The sequence below is a fragment of the Eupeodes corollae genome, chromosome 2 (genome assembly GCF_945859685.1).
Source record: "Eupeodes corollae chromosome 2, idEupCoro1.1, whole genome shotgun sequence".
NCBI lineage: Eukaryota > Metazoa > Arthropoda > Insecta > Diptera > Syrphidae > Eupeodes > Eupeodes corollae.
The window spans coordinates 154,994,977-155,018,111 of NC_079148.1; the positions used below are offsets into that span (position 1 = coordinate 154,994,977).

The 23,135-nt window shown below is 32.2% G+C and overlaps 5 protein-coding genes across 11 annotated transcripts in view; 3 read left to right on the forward strand and 2 right to left on the reverse strand.

Moving 5' to 3' along the window:
• The window catches only part of LOC129944712 (protein vein), a 91,795-nt gene extending 85,842 nt beyond the window's left edge, over nucleotides 1–5,953 (forward strand). Inside the window, exon 6 of the mRNA XM_056054348.1 lies at nucleotides 4,335–5,953. Within this exon, the coding sequence (XP_055910323.1) occupies nucleotides 4,335–4,528 (194 nt within the window). The 3' untranslated portion in view covers nucleotides 4,529–5,953. The remainder of the gene's footprint in view (nucleotides 1–4,334) is intronic.
• A 784-nt stretch (nucleotides 5,954–6,737) lies between these two features.
• Nucleotides 6,738–7,855, forward strand: LOC129945821 (mitotic spindle assembly checkpoint protein MAD2A). The gene is made up of 3 exons (XM_056055751.1): nucleotides 6,738–6,963; nucleotides 7,033–7,179; nucleotides 7,234–7,855. Exons 1-3 carry the CDS (start codon nucleotides 6,888–6,890, stop codon nucleotides 7,632–7,634), a joined length of 624 nt encoding a protein of 207 aa, XP_055911726.1. The 5' UTR covers nucleotides 6,738–6,887; the 3' UTR covers nucleotides 7,635–7,855.
• A 3,643-nt stretch (nucleotides 7,856–11,498) lies between these two features.
• Nucleotides 11,499–12,599, forward strand: LOC129947725 (uncharacterized protein C13G5.2-like). Of its 3 annotated transcripts, none has more exons than XM_056058386.1 (4): nucleotides 11,499–11,589; nucleotides 11,645–12,041; nucleotides 12,096–12,279; nucleotides 12,368–12,599. In XM_056058386.1, the coding sequence occupies exons 2-4, from the start codon at nucleotides 11,760–11,762 to the stop codon at nucleotides 12,529–12,531; spliced, it is 630 nt and encodes a 209-aa protein (XP_055914361.1). In that variant the 5' UTR covers nucleotides 11,499–11,589; nucleotides 11,645–11,759; the 3' UTR covers nucleotides 12,532–12,599. The 3 variants fall into 3 exon arrangements, with proteins under 3 accessions (XP_055914361.1, XP_055914363.1, XP_055914362.1); XM_056058388.1 differs by having other exon boundaries at nucleotides 11,648–12,041; XM_056058387.1 differs by having other exon boundaries at nucleotides 11,670–12,041.
• An 809-nt stretch (nucleotides 12,600–13,408) lies between these two features.
• On the reverse strand, nucleotides 13,409–15,542 carry LOC129947799 (uracil phosphoribosyltransferase homolog). Of its 3 annotated transcripts, none has more exons than XM_056058497.1 (4): nucleotides 15,084–15,542; nucleotides 14,646–15,006; nucleotides 14,406–14,577; nucleotides 13,409–13,978 (listed from the first exon to the last, which is right to left on the reverse strand). In XM_056058497.1, the coding sequence occupies exons 1-4, from the start codon at nucleotides 15,197–15,199 to the stop codon at nucleotides 13,956–13,958; spliced, it is 672 nt and encodes a 223-aa protein (XP_055914472.1). In that variant the 5' UTR covers nucleotides 15,200–15,542; the 3' UTR covers nucleotides 13,409–13,955. The 3 variants fall into 3 exon arrangements, with proteins under 3 accessions (XP_055914472.1, XP_055914473.1, XP_055914474.1); XM_056058498.1 differs by lacking the exon at nucleotides 13,409–13,978 and adding an exon at nucleotides 13,995–14,316 and having other exon boundaries at nucleotides 15,084–15,540; XM_056058499.1 differs by lacking the exon at nucleotides 13,409–13,978 and having other exon boundaries at nucleotides 13,995–14,577; nucleotides 15,084–15,530.
• Nucleotides 15,543–17,413: 1,871 nt separating this feature from the next.
• The window catches only part of LOC129944101 (uncharacterized), a 207,862-nt gene continuing 202,140 nt past the window's right edge, over nucleotides 17,414–23,135 (reverse strand). For 2 of the 3 annotated variants that reach the window (XM_056053289.1, XM_056053290.1), the window contains 4 exons: nucleotides 22,386–22,644; nucleotides 22,117–22,319; nucleotides 21,830–22,054; nucleotides 17,414–21,069 (listed from right to left, as the gene is read on the reverse strand). In XM_056053289.1, coding sequence (XP_055909264.1) covers nucleotides 18,962–21,069; nucleotides 21,830–22,054; nucleotides 22,117–22,319; nucleotides 22,386–22,644 — 2,795 coding nt within the window. In that variant the 3' untranslated portion in view covers nucleotides 17,414–18,961. The remainder of the gene's footprint in view (nucleotides 21,070–21,829; nucleotides 22,055–22,116; nucleotides 22,320–22,385; nucleotides 22,645–23,135) is intronic. The other variant, XM_056053291.1, reaches the window with a different exon arrangement.

Here is a 23,135-nt window from a genome sequence, read left to right on the forward strand (position 1 = left end):
GACAAAAAGTATTTAGGAAGTTATTACTGCTAAAATAGGCTATTCTATAGCATCGATTGTTTCCAAACATTAAAGTTATAGAACCGATTAAGAAATTACAGAATTTATTAAGTCCAGTACTTTCACCAAAAGCAAACAAAACACAAACAAAAAAAATAATAAATAGAAATTAGTGTGCAACTAGAATCCAAAAAGAGCTCAACTCATTTTAAGTTAACAAATACCCCCGAATTAACAGTACAAATTCCATTTATTAATTTAAAAATAAAAAAATAACTATAAAATAAAACCAAATCAAAGTTTTCTAAAAACAAAACAAAAAATATTGGCTTTAAATTAAATTGCATTATACGAGTAACTTTATAATATTTTTATTTTCTTAAATCTAATCCTTGATAAATTTACTTTTAAATTTATTTTTATATGAAAAAAAAATAATTAAAAATATTTAAATATATTTTAAACACATTCCATTAATAAAGAAGAAAACGAGTAAATTAAAACTAAAAAAAACACACCAAATTGTAGCCTAAAATCATCCGCCTACGCAAACAGAAATCGTTTACTTTTTAAACAAAGGTGCTATAGAAAGTTTATTTTTGCCTTATGTTGTTCCAAAATATATAAGTTTTTGCTTTATGATTTTTTTGTCTATAATATTTAATTTTTTAAGAATTATTTCCAATGAAGAAATATTTTTATTTAGAAGATTAATTTAAACAAAAAATTAAAAAAAGGCTTCACGTTCGCGTTCGAGGCTTCAATTTAACTCTTTTTATCTCTCTTATATACTAGATGCAAACAAAATAAGCCTCCCATGCACTGTCCCTCTTTATCTTTCTCTTTTCTTTTCTCTCTCTCTCTCTCACACACACTATCCTTTTCTTTTTTTTAACTGATTATTTATTTTTTTTTATTTAAAAAAAAAAGAAAAATCGTTAAAGGACAAAAATCGTGAAGCTGAATTTTGTTTTCTTAAATTTAAATTATAATTATTTTGCAGTTTTCAACAAAACAGTCATCCAACAGTCACTCTCTCTCTCTCTCCTTTAGCAATTAGATACCTTATCTCATTTGTTTTTAATAATGTATATATAGCGAAAGAGAAATTTAATTTTGTTTAAAAAATATTTTTAATACTATTAATTAAATAACTAAAATACGGAAATTTAGTTTTGGAAAATGGTTGTTGAATTTTGTTAAATTATTTAATAATTTCCCTCATAGTTTTTCATTTATATAATAACCCTCCCTTTTCCCTTATATCCTCACCACTTAACCCTCAAGACTCATGTCCCTTCTCCTTCTATCTTCTTCATCGTTTTTATAAGGACTGGAAGAAAATTGATACTTTTTTCTATCAATCAAAGATTAAAATTAATTTAAAAAAAAAAAAAAAAACGAAACAAAAAATGACAGTATTTTTCTTTTTAATAAATGATAATTTATATTATTTTATATTGAATTTCTCAAAAATCACTTGTAAATAAAATTTTAAATAAAAATTAAAATAAAACAACAAAAATAAAAACATTAGACGAATCGCCTCACAATATATATACAATATATTATTATATAAATATTAAATAAAATAAATTACACATTCTTTTTATCATTTTGAATAAAATAACTTAAGAAAGTTTAAAACAAAAACAAAATATATAATAATAAACTAAATTGTAAGAAAGAAATAAAGAAAAAAATACACCAACTTCATACCAAATAAAAAATTCAAACTTATTTAATTAAAATTAATTTTATTGTACTTAAACAAAAACAAAACAAATATTTATTCATCAAAATTACTGCTGTTAATTATTACATACTACTATTTTAATTTGTATGATAAAAAAATTAACTGAAAGAAACCACAAACTATTTATATTTATTTAATTTATGTGTAAATTATATTTAAATTTAAATATTTTTTGTATTGTAGTTACCTATTTAATTTGTAAGCCGAGACATAAATTCAAAGAATTGAATAATCAATCAAAAAGAAATCAAACAAAACACGAAATACAAAAATGAAAATGAAAAACATCAAATAAAAATTGTATATTTGAATTTAAATTTATTTTTATTTTATTTTTAATTATTTTGTACTTATTTTCTACTCATCTTCTAAAATTTTGTTGCTTGCTGATCGATCAAATTTGTTTACGCTTTATGTTCAATATTCAATTAATTTACATAACAAATACGATGTTTTTGAGGTAAGACTGATTTAATTTATATTTATTTATATTCAAATTTTAAATGTTTTAGTTTAATAATAATAATAATTAGATATTTATTTATTTTATTTTTTTTTAATAACATTAACAACTCTGATTTGTATATTGTAATCAAAGTACTGTGTCAAGTTTTAATATTCAAAACCATGCTATTGAATGGGAGTCATGAAATAAAATATAAAACAATTTACTATTTTAAATATCATTGACACATAATTTGAATTTAATTTTTCCCTATTTTTCTGTTTTTTTAATTTATAACTTTGCACTCGAATAGATAATGCGAATAATTTGTCCTAATTTTTATTTTTTTTTTAAATTTGTTTACTGACATGCAAATGAATAAATGTTAATAAATAATATATGTTGTGAGACGTCTTGCTGCTGTAGCTTACAAATAATGCATTTATATAAAAAAAAAAAACAATAAAAAGTTTAAGATCTTAAAACAAAATAAAAAACACATTAACTGTCAAAATATTGAGAGAAAAAAAAAAACAAAAACAAAAAAAGAAAAATAACTATGTGTCCTTATATTTTATTTCCTGATTAATATTTGCAATTTGAAATTAACAGTGCTAAACTTAGAACTAAACTAAAATTTATTTTTGAAATTAACTAAAAAGTTGAGTTTTATTTACCTATTTTTACCTATTACTAAAATTATTTACATAAAATAAAAAAAAATACTTGTAGAAAAGTATATTATACTTTTTTGTTTGTGTAAAATAATTTATAATGCTTGCAAAATAAATTAATTTGTTTGTTCACTTTAATTTGTATGGTTTGTTTTATTTATTTAACTATTTTTTGTTGTTGTTAAAATTGAAATCTTTAAGTACTAACTTTGAGTTGCATGAAATAATCGTACCGTATATTTATTAAAGATCTTACATTAAACTTTTGGTATATTTAATTTGGTGGCAAGGGGTGATAATAACAATAATAATAAACAAATAGCTTAGAGTAGTAAGTTTTATTTACTGATTGGTCTGTTTTTTTTTCAAACGACGAGTATATAAAATTGACATAAGTTGAAGCCTTCAATGATAGCAACAATTCTTCAAGGCTACGTTATGTAATCTTAATGTTTTGAAAATATCAAATTTCAATCAGAATTAAATTTACTCTGCTTCTTCTTTTCAATTCTACAAAGCTTATACAAATTTTGTGTTGGAAATTATTCTTTATTCATTTTTTTTCGAAGTCTTACTTGTGAAGATTTTTTTGAAAATTAAAAAATTTTAAATTTTTTGAATTTCAAAATTCACCGTGAACAACTTTATTCATATTGAATCAGATTTTTCGATAGAAGTAAGGATCCAAAATAAGAAAATCCTTCATGTTGGTACTCGAATCCTTTAAAAGGTTTTTCGATGAAGTGACATATAACAAAATATGCACTCATCAGCCTTGTAAAAGAATGCAATCTTTTGTGAATGCAATCTTTTGCGAATGCAATCTTTTATGAATTTGTTTTCATTCTTTTGATTCATCTAGAGAATGGGACTCTTGCAATCACCCATCATTTGACCTTTAAAAAGATTTTCTGCAATCAATTGATTGCAATCATTTGATCTTCACGTATGCATTCATTTCCATTAACTTGAATAAATCTATAAACTCAATTGAATTCATTGCATTCGTTTACAGTTTTTGTATTCTATATGCCAAAGTCTTCAAGTGAATGTAAAAAGACTGCAAGACAGTGCATAGACTTAAAAAAATGGGACTTTATTATAGTTAATTTGCTTTAAAAAAATATATCTTTTAAAACCTATGTTCGGAATCTTTAAAAATGCGTTTATTCTATGTAATTGAAACATTTTAGAATAAAGATTTAAACTTACAAATCAAAAGAAGTGAAGTTGTTATTTAAAAGTATTGTAATCCGCTTTTATGCGTAAACTGCACAGATTCTAACAATGAAGGTTGCTTCAAAAAGTAGACAAAAACAAGCAAATAAATTATATTGCTTCGCGTAAACATACAATAAAAAAAAAGAAAAATGGGTTTTTCTAAAATTAAAATTTAAAATTATTCATATTATAATGAAAAGTTATAAATTTAATTTCTTATATATTTTGTATTTTTTAGTTCCAAGGACACAATTTAATGCTGACGGTTTCATGGCGGATGACCCGAATTCTTTCGACGATGACATTGCCAGCAACGATTCCGACGAAATTAACGAAGACGATAATGAAGATAATCATGAAGATGAAGATGAAGACGACGATTTTTATAATCCACTATCGAATGATCAATTTTTTTTTAATAAACTAACTTAAAGTTAACAAAAAAATTAAATTTATTTATCGAATGCAGTTAATTTAACGAATTCCATGTAAAAAAACAAAAACAAAATACTAAAACTTAAAAAAGAATAAATATATGTTAATAATCGTACTTAATTAGATATAATATAAAATACATATATTTATAAACAAAATAGATACCAAAGATGTAATATATATTTTTCGATAGAACACATCAAACATTTAATTTTTATTTAAATGTTTTAAACTTACATGACATTTATCTTGTTCTTTATGTATAAAATAATTGTTTTTATTTAAATAGAAACATTTAATTTTAACTTTTTTTTTATTAATTTTAAGATCAATTAAAGTATAAAATAATTTAATAAATAAAATACATTGCAAAACAAAATGGACTTCCAAGTTCGAATGTTAAGTAAGTTAAGGCGATATATATCTTTGTTTCTAAATTGTTATACCAGTACAATGTTTTCTTTTTTAGGTAAATGTTTATATATTTTGTTGAAAATAAAATACCTAAGCAAAACAAAAAAGAAATATAATATAACGCTAAGGCTTTAAATTCAAGCATAAAAATAAAAATAAAACAAAAATGTCTTTTTAAACAATTAAAAGCATTTGTTAAGCTAGCTTTTGGTTTATTCTGATGTACTACTGTCAGTAAAACATAGCACTATTGACGCATTTTATTATTAACCGAAATTCCTATCTCTTATTTATTTTATAAACTATTTTCTTTTGTAGTTTCAAGGGATAAATTAATCAACTAATTTGTTTTCCTAAGCCTAGTATAAAGGACCTTTACTTTGTCGCTTGATCTCTTGATCAAGTTAAGTCCTCCTTTTGACAATTGCTGTCTCTGTCAATTTTATACATAAAGTTAGAGATAGAGCAATATATTCAAAACGACTATCAAAAAATAGACAACCAACCTTAAGCTATTTTGCTTTAGATTGAATAAAAAGTCTATTTTAATCTCTAATTTTGGAGTTAGAAATATTGAAGTATTACGATTGTTGGACCGTATGTCAAATTTGTTCCGCCAAATAATACTTTAATTGAATTTGTCTTGAATAATTAACTGAAGACTTTTGGATTCACATTGACAGAAACCTTAGAAATGCTCACGTATTGTTGTGCCGAATGTAAAATTTGTTCCGCCAAATAATACTTCAAACTGAATTTGTCTTGGAAAATGAATTGGAGACTTTTAGATTCACATTAATAGAAATGTTAGTCGAAAACATTGTTGAAATCATATTAGATGGATAGAAATAGAAGAATTTAAATTCAGATTATAGGAAATCGGATTTAGAGCTTATGTATTTATTATCAAGAAATAAAGGTAACATACAAAATATAATGAGAGTTTCAAAATTTAATTAGATTTAAGATTAATTTTGTTAACAAATAAAAATTAACTTTGAAGGACAAATGGGTATGATTAAATCGTGTCATGGCTTTATAGCAAATTATAGGAACTAAAAATAAACTATTTGTTGTGTACTCTTTTAACTTTGGGTTTTATGAAACAATGCAGATCAATGAATTAGTCAGCGTTAGTGTCACATACGTCGGACATGATGTGAAACAGCATTTTCACATTAAATTTAGACCGATGCAGACCTACTACAAACATCAACTCAAATAAAAAAATGAGGTATTAAAATATTTTGTTTCAAATAGACCATATTTGACAATCTGTTTAAATGAGGAATCAGTTTGTTCCTAGTGGTTTTAACATTAATTGAAAACTTGTATCATTGGAAAAATATATAGCAAAACATTATGATGCAATTGTTTCTTTGAAAAAAATAAAGTATCTGCAGTGTTTTTTAATGTTTTGATTTTTGTTTCAAAGGTAATACAGTAAGTATACACTCAAACATTTAAGCGGATTAATTTCAATTATAGTAACTGGCCCCATAACATTCACATTTTCTAATTCAAGTTTATAGCACCTCGTTTGCCAAAAACATATTAGAATGCGAACTCTCTTTTGGTAAATTAAACACATAACATTATTGCATTTTATGTTATTGCGAATGACACCGCTTAGACGATTTACAAACAAAAATAAAATCTCACAATTTAACATCCCCTTATATTTATTTAAAAACATCAGTGTTAGCAAGGCCTTAAAAATAATGCAGCTTTTTCCAATAAATGGCGGCTGAAATAGTTCCCATTTCCAAACCTAGAGGGACAATTCTTACAATAAACGTCAAACTTGTCAAACAAAAAAAAGCAACACACACAAAAAAGTGAATAAAAAAGTAAAATTTAACGGTCGCCAAAAAGAAACAATTCTCTTTTAATCTCACTTATTTAATTAATTAATTCAAGAATAAAAGATTCATTTCCAAGTATGAATAGTACAGCGCAAGCAACTAAAAACTGCATTACTCTGAAGGGGTCTGCTCAAATCATAGCTGAATACTTGAGTAAGTTTTGTTTGTTCCATTGAGCTGAGCCGGCTTGTGTGCAGAGTGCGCCTTTTTCTTTTGTTTCAGAATACGGCATCAATTCGATTCTATTCCAACGGGGCATCTACCCACCAGAGACTTTTATCAACACCCAACAATATGGCGTTCCAATTCTAATGTCCACCGATCCCAAAATCGAAGAATTCCTGAAGAATATTCTTGTCCAAACTGAAGGTACATAATACTTAAAGCGTAGAGTAGAATTGAAATATTAATCATCTCCTTAAGAATGGCTTTCAAGGAACATGGTCAGTAAAATCTCCATGGTCATCACAAATGCACACACCAAAGAAGTGCTCGAATGCTGGGACTTTAAGTTGCAAGCAGAACTGGGCGACGGCGATACCTCGGATCCAATGAAACTAACCTCCAGCAAAGAGACGAAACGCATCCAGCAGGAAATCCGCGATGTGATGCGCCAGATTTCAGCCACTGTTAGCTACCTTCCTCTGCTCGACTGCATTTGCACATTCGACGTGATGATACATACACTCCAAAACTGTGATATTCCAGAGAGTTGGGATGAAACCGGAGCTGTTTTCATACAAAATTCCCAGGCAGTTCAATTGCGATCGTTTTCTACGGGCTTGCACAAGGTCGACACTGTTGTCAACTACAAAATGTCGTGAAGTCATGTGAAAAAGTGCCTACGATTTTATGACTGCTAAATTTTGACCCTTGTCTTCTGGTTGATCCTCTAACATCCGACTTCTCGCTCCTTGGATAAAGCAGAGAGAAAAACGAGTATATTAGTTGAATGAAACCAAATAATGACAGAAACAAAAAGCAGTCGTTGAGTCTTTTTGTCTGTTTTAAAATTATTAAATAAATTATTATAATGTGTTTGCGATTTCCATTTTTTGATATTAAAAATTGTATGCACCTGCCCCACACGGAGGTCCATTCCGCTTCATTTGATCCAGTTATTTTAGGAGCTGTTTTAAGAAACTTCAGTCTGTATATTCCAGCGTTTACGTGGGTACACTTTTCCCTTTACAACGAAAACACAGTTACTTCTTAAACTCAACCGACTGCATATGCATTTGAAAATTTGTGACCAATAAACATAAAATAAAAATGCAAATAAGTTTATTTTTAAATTAGAATCAAGACAAAATCAAATACAAATGCAGCACTTATTATTTAGATTTTAATTTTTGGTCACTCTGAAAAAAGGAAGCTGCAACTCTTCCCAATTTCATGCCCGGATAACCCAAAGCAAATGCTCCTAGCAGAGGTCCAACACTGGGTAGGAGGAACGATCCAACAAGAGCACCTAAAATTATTAAAAAAAAAAATAACTTACAAATCTTCATAATCATTATCAGAATTGTACAAAACTTAGCCCAACGTACCAGTAAATCCTCCAACATATTGACCGGTCTTTTCAGCAACACACTCAGCGATATTTTCCATTGTTCCATTGCCTTTTTTGTAGTCCATCTATATATGGTGTGTCTATGCTGTGCAGTGTTGCCGCTGACCTTCCCACTTGTCAGAGAGATTCTTGAAGATTACCAAAAAGTAATTCGAGCGGAAGCATTTTGAAGTCGTAGGTACAAACTTTTTGGAGGAAGAAAAAAAAACTACCACCTATAGTTCTTTTTTTACTTGCAATGGCTTGATGAATTGACAAATCCTCCATGAGTAATTCTTGTCATGAAAAAACCTTTATCAAATTAACAGCGGGATTTTGTTTATCACAAGCACATGCTTCCAATAAAAATCAAAAGATTTATTGTCAACATGGAAACACTGCATTTTGTTTGTCTCTGTCCGATTACGAAAAGTTTACGATGTACCAGGCGACCATGCTCACCAACAAGGCACTCAGATTTATTATTTCGTTTCACATTTCATCATAAAAATATGAACTGTAGGTGTAGTTGTGCACTAAATACATGCATATATGTTTAATATTTATGGAAAGTAGGCGTGGTCACTCATTTAGTACTGTTAGGAAATATATTGTCATATTTGTTTTGGAATAAAGAAGAAAAAGGAATTGAATAATGGCAAAAAGCAAAAAAGGGTGGCCCAACCATAACGCACAATATTATATGCAAGTGACACTTTAACGTCAATTTTGTTTGTCATAATTTATTTGACACTCATGTGTTTCAATCTTTGACACTGATTAGGCAATGTATATAGATAGGGTAGGTAGGTAAAGTGTTTTATGAAGATGAGCGTTCTAATCAAAATGGGAGTTTTTGGAGGTGCTACATTTGGGCAAATAAGGAAAACGTCGAGAGTAATTTAAGCGCAAAGGAATAATGTAAGGTAGTACATTAACTACAACTATACTATACGTCAGCTTCATTGAAAATGTCGCCACCGAAGCTGATTTGGTCCACGGATAATAATTGTCATAGATATTTCTATAACAAAAAATAAACAACCAAAGATTGTTCTCCGAAAACCTTTTTGTTGTATGTAACATCTTTGGTTGTAGTGAAATCACCCTTTAAAAATCCATACGCCGCAAAAAATATTGAAGTTTCTTTATTCTACGATCACCTTTCCTCCTCTTCCTCTTCCTCTTTCCGAGACAAGAGACACATTTTTGGTTTATGGTAAACAACTCAATGTAAATAAACTCGAATTAATAGAAAAATTCCTTTGAGTTACCAGGCGAACATGTTTAAAAGCAGGTGCATCGCCCAAGAAGCGTTTAGTTATTCTTATTCTTGCACACGATCTTTATTCCCACCATTTCCTTTATTTGCATTTCTGCCCTCTACCAATACCAATTAATGAGGGAGGGTGGACAGATTCATTTATAGGTTCTCCTTGTAAGTCTACGCTGCTATGTAAGTATTTTATTTGCTGTTTTGTATAAGTCACAAATCCGTTCCCAATGAACCATAGTGGGAGTGGCGTTGCGATCGTTTTGGAACTGTGTCCTTGTCTGGCATTTAGCAAAGTATACCTGCTTCGTAGCCTGCTAGATTTATTTCTATGGCTCTGAGCTGAGAAACCAAATTGCAGTAATTATGTTTGAGTTTTTTGAATGTGTGTGTGTAGGTTCTTTCTACTTTTCTATTTTGCTGTAACTTCTTCATGAACAAAACAAAAAATAGTGCTTCTTGCTCATTGTTTATATATATTCTTCTGTATAAAGGGTGTTTAAACGAAAAAGCAAAGGTTTTTTAGAAAACAATTTATACGTTTGTTTTTGTTATTATAGAAAGATTTTTGATAATTATGGATCAAAACAGCGGCGCTGAAGTACAGTACATTATACATTATCACTTTAATTTTTCTCGACGCATTTGTGTACAATTTTTCTTTTAAAATATTAAAACAATCACTCTTCCCGGAGGCATCGGCGTTTCAACAATCACTCTTGGATTGTTATTTGTCCAAATGTAGCACCTCCAAAAACTCCCATTTTGATTAGAACGCTCATCTTCATAAAACAGTAGCACCATAAAATGTAGCACCTCCAAAAACTCCCATTTTGATTAGAACGCTCATCTTCATAAAACACTTTAATAATCTTTACGTGCTTCCCCATTGTGTAACCCTACCCTATCTATATACATTGCCTAATCAGTGTCAAAGATTGAAACACATGAGTGTCAAATAAATTATGACAAACAAAATTGACGTTAAAGTGTCACTTGCGTATAATATTGTGCGTTATGGTTAGGCCACCCTTTTTTGCTTTTTGCCATTATTCAATTCCTTTTTCTTTTTTATTCCAAAACAAATATGACAATATATTTCCTAACAGTACTAAATGAGTGACCACGCCTACTTTCCATAAATATTAAACATATATGCATGTATTTAGTGCACAACTACACCTACAGTTCATATTTTTATGATGAAATGTGAAACGAAATAATAAATCTGAGTGCCTTGTTGGTGAGCATGGTCGCCTGGTACATCGTAAACTTTTCGTAATCGGACAGAGACAAACAAAATGCAGTGTTTCCATGTTGACAATAAATCTTTTGATTTTTATTGGAAGCATGTGCTTGTGATAAACAAAATCCCGCTGTTAATTTGATAAAGGTTTTTTCATGACAAGAATTACTCATGGAGGATTTGTCAATTCATCAAGCCATTGCAAGTAAAAAAAGAACTATAGGTGGTAGTTTTTTTTTCTTCCTCCAAAAAGTTTGTACCTACGACTTCAAAATGCTTCCGCTCGAATTACTTTTTGGTAATCTTCAAGAATCTCTCTGACAAGTGGGAAGGTCAGCGGCAACACTGCACAGCATAGACACACCATATATAGATGGTGTGTCTATGCTGCACAGCCTACTCCATAGAGGAAATATATTATTATATTACATTATAATATATTTCCTCTATGGCCTACTCCAGGAAAATTATATGGGGAATCCCCTTTTTGTTGTACTTGGACTTTCATATCAATTGGCTCAGGCTGTGTTGCATTCCGCCATTTGCTTTCTTGTATTGTTAACTTAGTTTAGTGCTCAGTATGTATTCAAATCAGTTCAGTGTAAGTGTAGTTTCCTGTTTCTTGCAGTCTTGCACATTTTCAACTTAACCATTTGCATTTTCAAACAAATAATTCGTCAAAGTTAATAAAACGCCTATACTACATTTGTATGTACCTGATGTTGAAATAAGATAAGATAATAAAAAAATCTAAATTTTATAGTAGCAACATTTTATTGCACTTTTAGGACGGAAGATCCAACACCTTGAAACAGTAAAGAGGGAAAATTACACGTCCTACTTTGGGAGAAGATCTTGGTTCATTATATTGATTGACAATGGCAAATGATAGAAAAGCAAACGAAGGCTTCGATTCTATTTTGAAATCAACGCTTATCTTCAAATTGATGGAAGGCTACAAATATACTTTGCAAGTTAGTCATTTGAAAACAACTGCAGTGAATGTTATGCGAAGAATAGATAAAGGTAATAATACCAACAATTGGTTACTTCGATTTGACAATCCGCATAAAGGAGCCCCTTTCCCGCACATCAATATCAGGCATAAATATACAGGCATTCAGGATCCTCATTTAAAACTTCCACCAGGATCGATTACCGTAAGTTTATTCCAATTAGTTACGTCACTCATTAAATGCTGGTACTCTTTACAGGTGGCTCAAGGGGGGGCATATATAGCCAAGGCTTTAGATTGGCTTTGTTATGCAACCATAATATATGATGGAATTCAATTATGCCAAGCAATCTACAGGGACCACCAAAATGGCAATGGAACAATGGAAAATACCGCTGAGTGTGCTGCTGATAAGACCGGTCAATATGTTGGAGGATTTACTGGTACGTTGGGCTAAGTTTTGTACAATTCTGATAATGATTATGAAGATTTGTAAGTTATGATGTTTTTTTTTTTTTTAAATAATTCTAGGTGCTCTTGTTGGACAAACAGTTGGGTCATTCCTCCTACCCGGTGTTGGACCTCTGGTAGGAGCCGTTGGTTTGGGTTATCTGGGCGTGGGATATGGAAGAAAAGTAGCTGCTTTCTATTTTCAGAATTATTGGAGTGACCAAAAATTAAAATCTAAATTATAAGTGTTGCATTTGTATTTGATTTTGTCTTGATTCTAATTTAAATTAATAAAAATGAACGCCTATTTCCATTTAAGTTTTGTTTCTTCGGGATTGTCCATCTGGATTTAGCTATTTCCATACTTCAAATCACCAAAAAGTCTCCAATGGCACACGTACGAGAATAATCGCAAGAGGCACCAAGTAATTAATTTTGTTCTCATGTAACCCTTACAGCAAAAGAAAGTTCAAAAGAGAAATTGGAGAGGTTTAGGCGACATAAGGGACTTGAAAGTAAGGCAAGTTTCTAGTATCTAATTGGCCAGCTGCCAAAAAATGCCTTCCAATTAAGGCACCTTTATTGGAAAGTTAGTCAAGAAAAATCTCCCTAACTATCAAGTCAAGTCAACTTATGTCAAAATGACAACTGATCAAGTTTTTTTCATTCAAGTGATAGCTGAGCTTTACTACTCTATAATTTGTTTATTTTCTGCACAATTTCATTTAATGTTATAAATTTGAAAAAGAAATAAGTAATAATTATTTACAATACCAAATACAGAACGAAATGGACTTGTAGCTTCCCTGAGGAGTGTTTTGTAGACAATAATGATTTTGGTAGTTTTTGTACTATGAGCTTGAAGAAGAGGTTTGTGAAGTAAAGTTCTGAATTTGAAATTCATGACGCTTGGAAAACTAATTAGTTGCCTTGGTCAAAATTTAAGTTCATAGAATGAAGTCCCTTATGTTGCCTGAACCTGCCTATTAGTGCTTAATTTTGTACCTTCATCTACAGCATTTAAATTGTTAAAAATTAAAACACAGAAATGTCAAGAAATTTGGACAAATAAAATTGACGTTTAAGTGTCACTTGCGAATAATATCGTGCGTTGGGTCACCGTTTATTTCTTTTTCCTCTTTATTTCAACTACATTTATGTGAAAATAATCTCCAACACTACTAAATGATTGACCACGCCCCTTAACTTCAATTTGTTGCAATATTTTAACACGTTTGAGAGTAGAAAATAAGCTAAAACATGAAAAATATAAATATATTAAAGCACAACTACAAATGTTGTTATGATGATAATGCGCAGCAAAACAAAGAATATTAGTGGGAGTGCCTTATTGGTAAGCATGTTCGCCTGGTACATCAACCTTTCGGAAATCTTAATTCGACAGTTCACGCTTCGGAATCCAGGCGTTACCAGATAAAGCATAATTTGTATGTCTGACTCAAGAAATCAATAAAGTAAAATTTTAAATTCTTATTCTGGAGAAAATAAGTTTTAAATGAATATAAAATTTTCTTATTTCTGAGTGAAAATGATAAAATTGGTGAGGAATATGGGGTCATCTTTGCCTTGAAAAAACGAAAGCTAATGCTGGAACGAGGAATTGGATGAACAAGGACAGCCATAACTTGGCAAAAGCTTAGTTGATGAGTCACAGCCACATTGATTGAAGAACTAAAATCGAAACAAATACTTTTTATTTTATTTATTAAAAAATATTTATATTTTCATTTACTAAACAAGCACACATTTTATAAATCTTATAAATACAAATTCAGTTAGTAACATAAATAACGCCTCAAGTACAAATCAAAAGCAATCTAAAATAAAAAGAAAACAGAGAAGAACGGGTAAACAAAGAAACCAATTTAATCCAAGAATACCAAGAGTTTCGGTCGATATGATTAATGGAGAGTCAGAACAGACGACAGACGACAGAGTAAGAGAAAGGCTTGTTTAGAGGTTAAGTACATTTTTCAAGATATCTGATAGCGGAAATCAAAGGACATTTTCTAGAGAAAGAAGATAATAATAAATATGTAAATTTTGTTGTGTAGGATGCAGTGAATAACTGTAGGAAGTAGTTAAATTCAATCAGTACCGAAGTATTTTTGGCCAAAATGATTGGGAGCAACTGCATGGAGTTCTGATGTGAGGATTTTCATTTCGGGAAATGCAGTCACTACTGTTTTAGCTGCCACTGGTGTGCAAAAGAGATTCGAGAGGATTATGCAGTCCTCTGGTACACCGTGCTCCTTGAGGACATTCACAGCCTAGAATTTACGGTTACAAATTAGGTAGTAACAAACAAAATTATAATCACAATTGAATAACTATTTACCTGGAGGACAGTATTTCCTGTCGACATGATAGGATACATCAACAGCACTTGTCTTCGGGCAATGTCATCCGGAAATCTAGCATAAACAACTCTAGCAACGTGAGTCTCGGCATCGGATTCCACTAGAATCTTTCCGATTCGTATTGAACGGCAGCAATCACGGAGTCCCTGTTCCATGGCTTCACCAGACCGAATAATCGACACTCCACAATTGCCAGATCGATATTTTAGTCCTTCATAGACGGCACCGGTAGGAGTTTCTACCGAACAATCAGAGTATGGCAATTGGTTGAGGCTCTCCTCAATGACCAGACGAATCAATCGGTCAGCATAGAATTTAAAATCGCTCCGGGATGTGTTCCTGAAATTATAGTATCATGTGGACAATAATTTATTTTATTTTGTGACAAATAAAAAAGACAGAAAACTAAAACTAACTTGTCTCTAATGATGGTCTGCAATTCGGCGACTTGCGGATTGCGTGGCAGTATCTTCAGATTGGTGCCATATTCACTCTCGTCCTCCGACGCTGAGCTACTTGCACCGTTGCACATTTTGTCAGCTATTTTGAGTTTCGAGTTACTTTGATTGACTTAATTTCTGTTAACAACGATGGCGATAGCGAATAACAAAGTAAAATAACAACTTGGTAGGTATTTTATTTTCTTCACAGGAATAAAATGCACGAGTTCATTTCATGTGTCAAATTTTATGACATTTGCATTTGCAGCAGCTGTCTTGCCGGGAGTTCTTAAGGGCGACTCCACAAGGAATCAATAATTTATTGAAATCGAAAATGTGTGTGATGACGATTTCGATTGGGAAATTAAAATGTATTGGTGGAATTTTTTAATTTCACAAACAGATTTATGAAACTTATTTTTTTTGCTATTTTATTGATGATGGGAAAAGTCAATATTCAATATCAAGTATTTTAAAATAATTGACTTGCTTTGATTTTTGAAGCTATAAGCTTTTAACAATTTTGTATGACTAATAAGTTTAAATTTAAAATAAACCTTAATTATGAATTTGCCCTTGTGGCCACTGGGTAAGTATATTATCTTATCAATTAAGTCTACCCCTATCATAATTTCATCATCAATTTAGCATCTTTTGTTGTTTTAAGCATGCCACATCAAGATAATACAGACTTGAACGTAAATAGAAAAAATTATGGCAGTAAAGATTTGTTTTTTTTTCTATTGTATCGATAGTAAAATGTTTTGGCATCACATTTTTTTAATACATTTGCCGCGTTCGTATGGCCCGATTCTCTGGACCGTGTGGAATTACTAAACCTTCTGAATAAACAAAGTATCCTCACAGCAAATGTCATAACAAAACTCACCACATAGAGGTGAATTTTGGAATGTCATAATCTGAAACAGCTGGTAACGGTTTTAAATTAATAAGGCTTTCATATTAATTTAAAAATAAAAGTTTACAAAGAAAGAAGTTTGTTTTTATGTATTTATGATGACTACAGAATCCGATTTATGAGTTGCGTATGGATTCGAAACAATTTTTTGAAATTGTTACTATGGTTGAAAAGTTTCTAATTGGCATTTGAATTCATCCAAAAAATTACAGAAAGCGGTGCAAATGTACGATTTTGAAGCATGAGCTGTTCAATTCTATCTTTTGTTGAAGTTATCTAAATGGTGAATTGTACACCCATACAATTTTGAAGCAAATTAAAGCGGTATATATACTTGACAAAAATTGTCAACGATAATGAATTTTCATGTTTTATCTGCTTCAAGGCAATGAAGATCTTTTGCTTTGGAAAGCTGTGGGTGGTTACATTGTGTACATTGATTTAACTTTTGAACATTTTTTATTGGATACTTCTTAGCGACTTGAGCGAGGAGTGCTTTGAGCACAATTTTATATTGCATATTTCTAAGCTGCTTAAGATTCAATTTAAAATATTATTGGAAGCCGCTTAGCTCACGTGTCGCGTCGATCGTTAAGGTAATCAAAAGAGCAGATAACTTATGGCTGAAACACATACACGCTTCAGCTTCGGCTTCGTCTGCGTTACGTTAGGCCTGCTTCGAGGTTGCTTTGAATGACATTTCTATTATTTCATCCCTCCAAAGAGCAAATATTTTGTTTGTTGACATTTTTTTACAGCTGATGAGCTGTCAGACAAAGCAAATGTTCAGATAATTGAACTAGAGCTTCCGTTTGGAGTCACATTACGTTACATTACGTTCTTTTCCTTACGATTGTCAAACGAAACGTGAGGTCGAAGCTTCATTGTGATAGCATGCATTGAATTCCTATGGCTGAACTCGTAAACGTCAGGCGAAGCCGAAGCTGAAGCGTGTTTGTGATTCAGCCATTAAGTAAACTTCTTGGCGGAGTCACATATCGGACCAAGTAATGATCTTAACATAGACCTTACAACAACAACAACAACAGCAACAGTAACGCTTCCATTAGCTTACTGTAACGTAACGTAATGGCTGAGCTAATGGAGTTGAAAGCTTAGTGTGGATGACTTCACGTTTGTTTCGTGTAATATGAAAGAAATAGATACCAAAATCTTAAACTATTGACGTTTCAGTTGTCCAGTGTGTTTCATATACAAATCAAGAAAAACGCCTGGTTTGGAACTTTATATTAAAACCGAGTTTGACAGGTGTCAAACAGCAGTGCTACCAATGTCACATTAAAATTAAAAGACATGCTTTAAATACACAGTGCATTTAAGTTGTATTGATGGATTTAAGCTTTTAAAATAAATGCCAACAACAATATTTATTTTTAATTTTATTTATTTCGTTTTATTTTTCCACAAGCTATAAGGCCTTGTTTAGTTCGTATATAATAGATTATAATGTTGATAAAAAATAATTACAAATGTTAACCTAACTTGATTCATGTACATGTATTCCATAAGTTTTGATTATTTACTGAAACTATTTTTAGCTTTAATTTAAAATTAAAATAAAAAAAAAAAAAAAAAAACAAAAAACAAAAAATAATTTACCAGATTTTCACTGTTCTTGTTTTGTGTGTGTTGTCTACATTATTAGTTGAAAACCGACTTTTTTCTGTAAATTTTACTTTTATTTCAATGTACAAACAATATATGTAGTTTTACGGCTTAAAATTAAAAAAAATATAAATATATTACAAGTATAAAATACAAAATTAAAACAACATAATTCGTACAAAAGAAGTACAACAAACAGTTTGAGAAGCAGTTCAATAATAATTTATTATGCTTGTTAGTTAAATTTACGGTCAATTTGGCACTTAAAAACATAAATTAATACAAAAATTAAGAATTTAGATTTTTTGTTTTTGTTTTGGAATTAGAATAAAATCAAACCTTTACGCACAATTAATTAACAAATAAAAAAAGTAAAGACGAAAATATGCTTCTGCTTGATTTGTTTTTTAAAGACAAGTATTTTAGGTATGTATTTTGTGTATTGTCATTATATTATTTGCTTTGGGTTTGTTTTAGCCTAATAATTTAGGAAATTGTATAATATTTAGTTCAAAAATGCTCTTCGTGGCATAAAAATTGTTTTAAAGTCTATTTTGAAGCTCATTTGATACTTTTTTATCATAATTGTTGCAGGACGATTGCAATTCTTAAATATATTTGAAATAATTTCAATATTGTTAAGTTTATGCTTTAAAAATGCGGATGACCTTAGTGATTTTTTTACTTTTGACAGTTGACAGTGATGGGAACATGCACGATTATAGATGGAAGGTATCATCTCCCTACAATTGACGTTTAATAAATCGTAATCTTAGTTATCTGTCAAAAGTACCGCTGTAAGTTTTTGGAGACTTGACCAGAAAATTGGCCAGCTGCACGGATATCATATTATGATCTTAATAAAATTACTTGTTCAACTTTTAACAATTGATGAATATTCTAAATGATGAGTGCAATCGAAACCCAATTAAACGAAATAGATTTAATTTCGTTTTCATGCTTAATTTGAGATGTTTTCTGATATTAAACAGGCTTACAGTGTTTAAAGGTAAGTTGTTGATTTTTTTTTAGAACCAACATTTATTTTATATCTCAAGTTTAACTGGGCTCCGAAAAGATCTGTTTCAAGTATTTTTTTAATTATAAATTCATCCGCATTGTTTAGTATGGAAATATTTGTAAAACGTTTTCAGCATAATGATGACTAAGATAGTTTTTTGCTTCGAACAAGTAAAAGAAAACCGTAATGCACCGCAAATGGCCACTGATTAAGTCTTGCGTTGTGTCTTGAGTTATTCCAAAAGCATTAATTCATATCTCTTCTCAGTATTTATTATTTAATTTTTTCCTAAACCATCCCATAATCTGTGCATGCAACTGGCGTGGGTTGGTTATTCTGCTGCTTTTGTTTTTCCTTATTATTGGCGGCCATGTTTAACTCTACAAGCGTATCGATGCTGTTTAGGCTAACACCTTGTAGAATTTTTTGCGCTGCTAGTGACGTAAAATTAAAGCTAAGGTCGGTAAGACTTGGAAAGTTGTACAATTCCTCGGCGGTACTTTCTTTCGATAAACTGAAACGCCTGTCGAGCAATGACTCCTTTTCGACGGATTTATCGCAGTTCGTCTTGAATCTCTGATCGCAATTTTTAATGGCCAGATTGGGTTCACTGCCAACGGCGATAATGCTTTTATGAAGAATGTGCGCCAAGGAATCACTATTGATAGCCGGGTTTGAATTGAGCAGGTTTCCGCCCTTTTGAAGATTCAAGTTTCCAGCGGACTCGAAGCGCAGATTCTTTAGGTCGCAGTTTGAGTTGAGCTTGTTTTGTGACCCTTTGGTGTTTTTCTCAAAGCAACTGCGTAAATTGCCCACAGAGCCAGCGATTTCAAAGTCCTGCTTTGATGCGGCTACGGCTGCAGCTGCGGCGCTGTTGTCTGTGGGAGAGGTTGGATTTGAAGCATCATTTTTCAAAACGTTCTTATAGACAATGCTCGAGGAGCCATTTTGAGGAAGCTGCAGGCACAGCTTGCGACTGTTGTTCATTGTTGCATCATTGTTAACATTTTTAGTGTACTTGCAATTGACATCGTCCAGTTCTTCGCCGGGATCTGGGGACGTTTCGCTGATAAAAGAAATTGAATCGCAAGTCTCTGAATTGATGTCAGTCTCACTGATCGAGCTTTCTTTTTTCAGATGCGCAGCGGAGGATGCCGCTCCAGCAGCATGGTGCTGCTTCGAAAGGGTCTTTCTCAATATTTCACCCTTTTCATTGGTGGTTGTTTCGTTGTTGATGATAAACACATTGGAATTCTCCATTAGTTTTCCATTCTCCAAAGTGATTACACTTCGTACTGGAGAGTTTTGCACGAAGATCTTTGTGCTGGGAATACTACTCTGGCTTCCATTGGAGGTTGTCACTTGAAGGGTAATGGAGTTATTGGAATTCGAGGTGGATATCGATTGAGACTTGCCCGGAATTCTTGTATTAGGATGTGATGTTATCTCTTCGAGGATCCTGGAAGGGGTGGAGGAGCGATTGCGCTGGTTTTGCTCCGCACGAGCTTTCATTGCCTGATGTCGAGGAGTTCCTCGCGGTGACCCGTTCAACACAAGTATCGAACGTGATGGTGATCCATGCTGCTGCATGGTATTCGTTGATATTTGCGAGTCAAGACTAGAATGGCCACTTGTTTTGCTGAATGAAACTTTTCCGCTATCGATGCTCGACGGGCCCGATGTGGTGAACATTGAAGATGCCTTTCCACTCTCCAAACTCGATGGGCCACTCTGAACACTCCGGTATGTCGCTTTGTTGTCGACTGCTAGTGGGTTATCAAGCCGTTTATGTGACGGGGTCTTCTCAAATATGTACTTCCCTAAAACGGACTTTGTTGTTGATTTTGTTGGGTTATTGGATGCAGGTGGTACACTCGGTTGTACCGGCGTTGACGACATCTGCACAGGTGGTGCCTGAAGCTGTGACGATGACAAACGATTGGGTGTGGTTTTGCTTGACGCTGTTGCAGGTATCGATTGTGTAGACCGGGGCAAACTGCTACTGCAATAAACTGGTGAGCGACGGCGAATTGGCGAACAGTCACGTGAAGATATCACAAAAGTTGACTCACTGGACATATGTCTTCGATGACGTCTGGGTAAGGTTGATGATCGTTGGCTCAGCTCTGAGCCATCGTAAAAGGTTGAATTGGAGAGAGTGTGTGAAACTGGAATATCCTGTGAAGTGGAAATTTTCAAAACGGTATAGTGCTTAAAAATAGAGGTGAATATCATGTTACTTACATGATCAGCAGTTTGAGTGCCAATGCTGTGCAAGTGAACAGCTCTTGAATTGAACCACTCAGCTGGTGGAAACTGCGCTGAATATGTTTCGATTTGTCGCTGTTTTGTTCTACCGCTGCGACGAAACAATCGAGATAGAAGAGATCCTTTTTCTGTGAAAAAAATAGAAATGAAAATAAACGTGGATTGATAGAATTTGTGTAAGCTTTTTGTTAATCAAAGTTTAAGAAACTCTACGAAACAAAAACAAGGTTTTTCAGGGAAACATCACATTGAATGACTACTCTTTCATTTTCACGAAAGTGCGACGTCTCGTTCGAAAGACACCAATGTTTTGACAGTTCGAAGAACAGACACCATTAACTGTGAATAACGTGCGTAAAAAGCGGAGTTCTCCCCAATTAAACATTTTGAGACGAAACAAAATTTAGTTTTTCTCAATTAAGCCTAGTACATACTTGTGAACCATCTCGTGAACCCATACAAATTTCTGTTTTTGGTTCACCCGTGAACTTGCTCGTGAAGCAGAGTGGAGAACAAAGTGGAGAGTTTTCGTTCACGGGCAATTCACGTGCAAAATGTACGGGAACTGTTGGTGAAGCTTTGACATTTGTTCACAACGTGTACTCACAAGTGTGTACCAGTGAGCAATGTCAAAAGTTCACTTTCTCCACTGGCGAACGTTCACTTCACGAGGAAGTATGTACTAGGCTTTAGAATCTAACTTTGAATACACTTCAATGAACATAGCTAGCTTAAGAAAATATTGTTGAGTTGAGAATGCATTTGAAAGGACTAAAAAAAGCCGAGAAGTGAGTATTTGGAGTGTTGATTCTGATTTTAAATTTAACCCGTTTTTAGAAATTCAAACCTATTAATGTTATCGGTAAAGGTAAGACATTCCCAACTTACTTGGTGATGACGAATCTGTGCTTTGATATTCCGAGCTGCTGCTGTCTGTGGCTAAAGTTTGTGCGTATGTTTTCGATAGGCTTCTTGTCGACGCGCAACGTTGTAATCTCTTTGAAGAGCCAAATAGTCGTAAGCTATGTCTTCTTTCTAAGCTGCGTGGCGTTGGAAATGATGCACTTCGCCGCTTCGCTGCCCGTGGGTATAGGATTTTGTCATTGGGATTACCTTAAAAACAAAACATTTACATGAGCAAATGATGTAAATAAAATTTTCAACAACGAACAAACCTCCACATATAACATCGGCTAAATTCGTTTGTATACATTGATGCGTCAAATCTCCATCTCGTTCAGTCGATATTTCACCATAAAACGAATGAAGTGCCTCAGAGTTTGTCATGAGCATAGTTCGAGGCTCATGAGGCTCTTCATCTTCATCAAATTCTTGATAAGTTCGGTGATTTCGCGGCCTCGATCGACTTCTTCTTCGTCTAAAAAATACAAACAAAATGTAATTATCAAGTGAATAAGAACATCCTCAGAGACCCAGGACTTACTCAGGTGTGAATATGAAATATCCTTTCGATGTTTGATAGATCTTTTGCTCCTGCATTAGTTGTGCCAATGTATCATAAATAACCTCAGTTGCTGGCGAGGTCATGTGAGGAAATCGCAGGCCAAGTTTCGTTCGAATATTTTCAATTGTGGCTGAATGTCCCTCCGCGGTGAGGTCCATTATCACATCACATAATGCCTCAGGCAATGGTGTAAATTGTCCTTGAACTGTCGGTGTAACGATGCAGTCATCGATGTCACCTGAAATAGAAGTAAAGACGTTTTAGATGCGGCGAAATAAAAAAATACAACAACAATAAATAAGTTTTTGGTCATAGCAAGATTCATAATATACTCTCTCTATTTCTGGAATAATTAACAACTAATTCAAGAGAAGGAGAAGCTACGCCAAAAATGGTTAATCAATGGATTTTTTTTAACAACAATAACAACAAAAGCAACAACAACAGGGGCAAGTTCTTGTAATCTAACCCTTATGTGGACCGAGGAGGTTGAATTCCTCTCAAAATGGTTTGTTTGATATTACATTGGTTTGGAATGATCTTTCTACTTTAAAATGCGTGTGGCATTCAAGCTGTATGTGTCGTAGTGGCAAAGTGGTTGCTTTATCTAAAAAAAGCTTTTGGACCTATGTTTGGTTTGGCTTGGTATAGATGAAGTGAATATGGAAAGATCACTTCGACTTGGTGGTGGATTTGATAAAAGGCAAAAGTTATTTGAGTGTCTTTTAG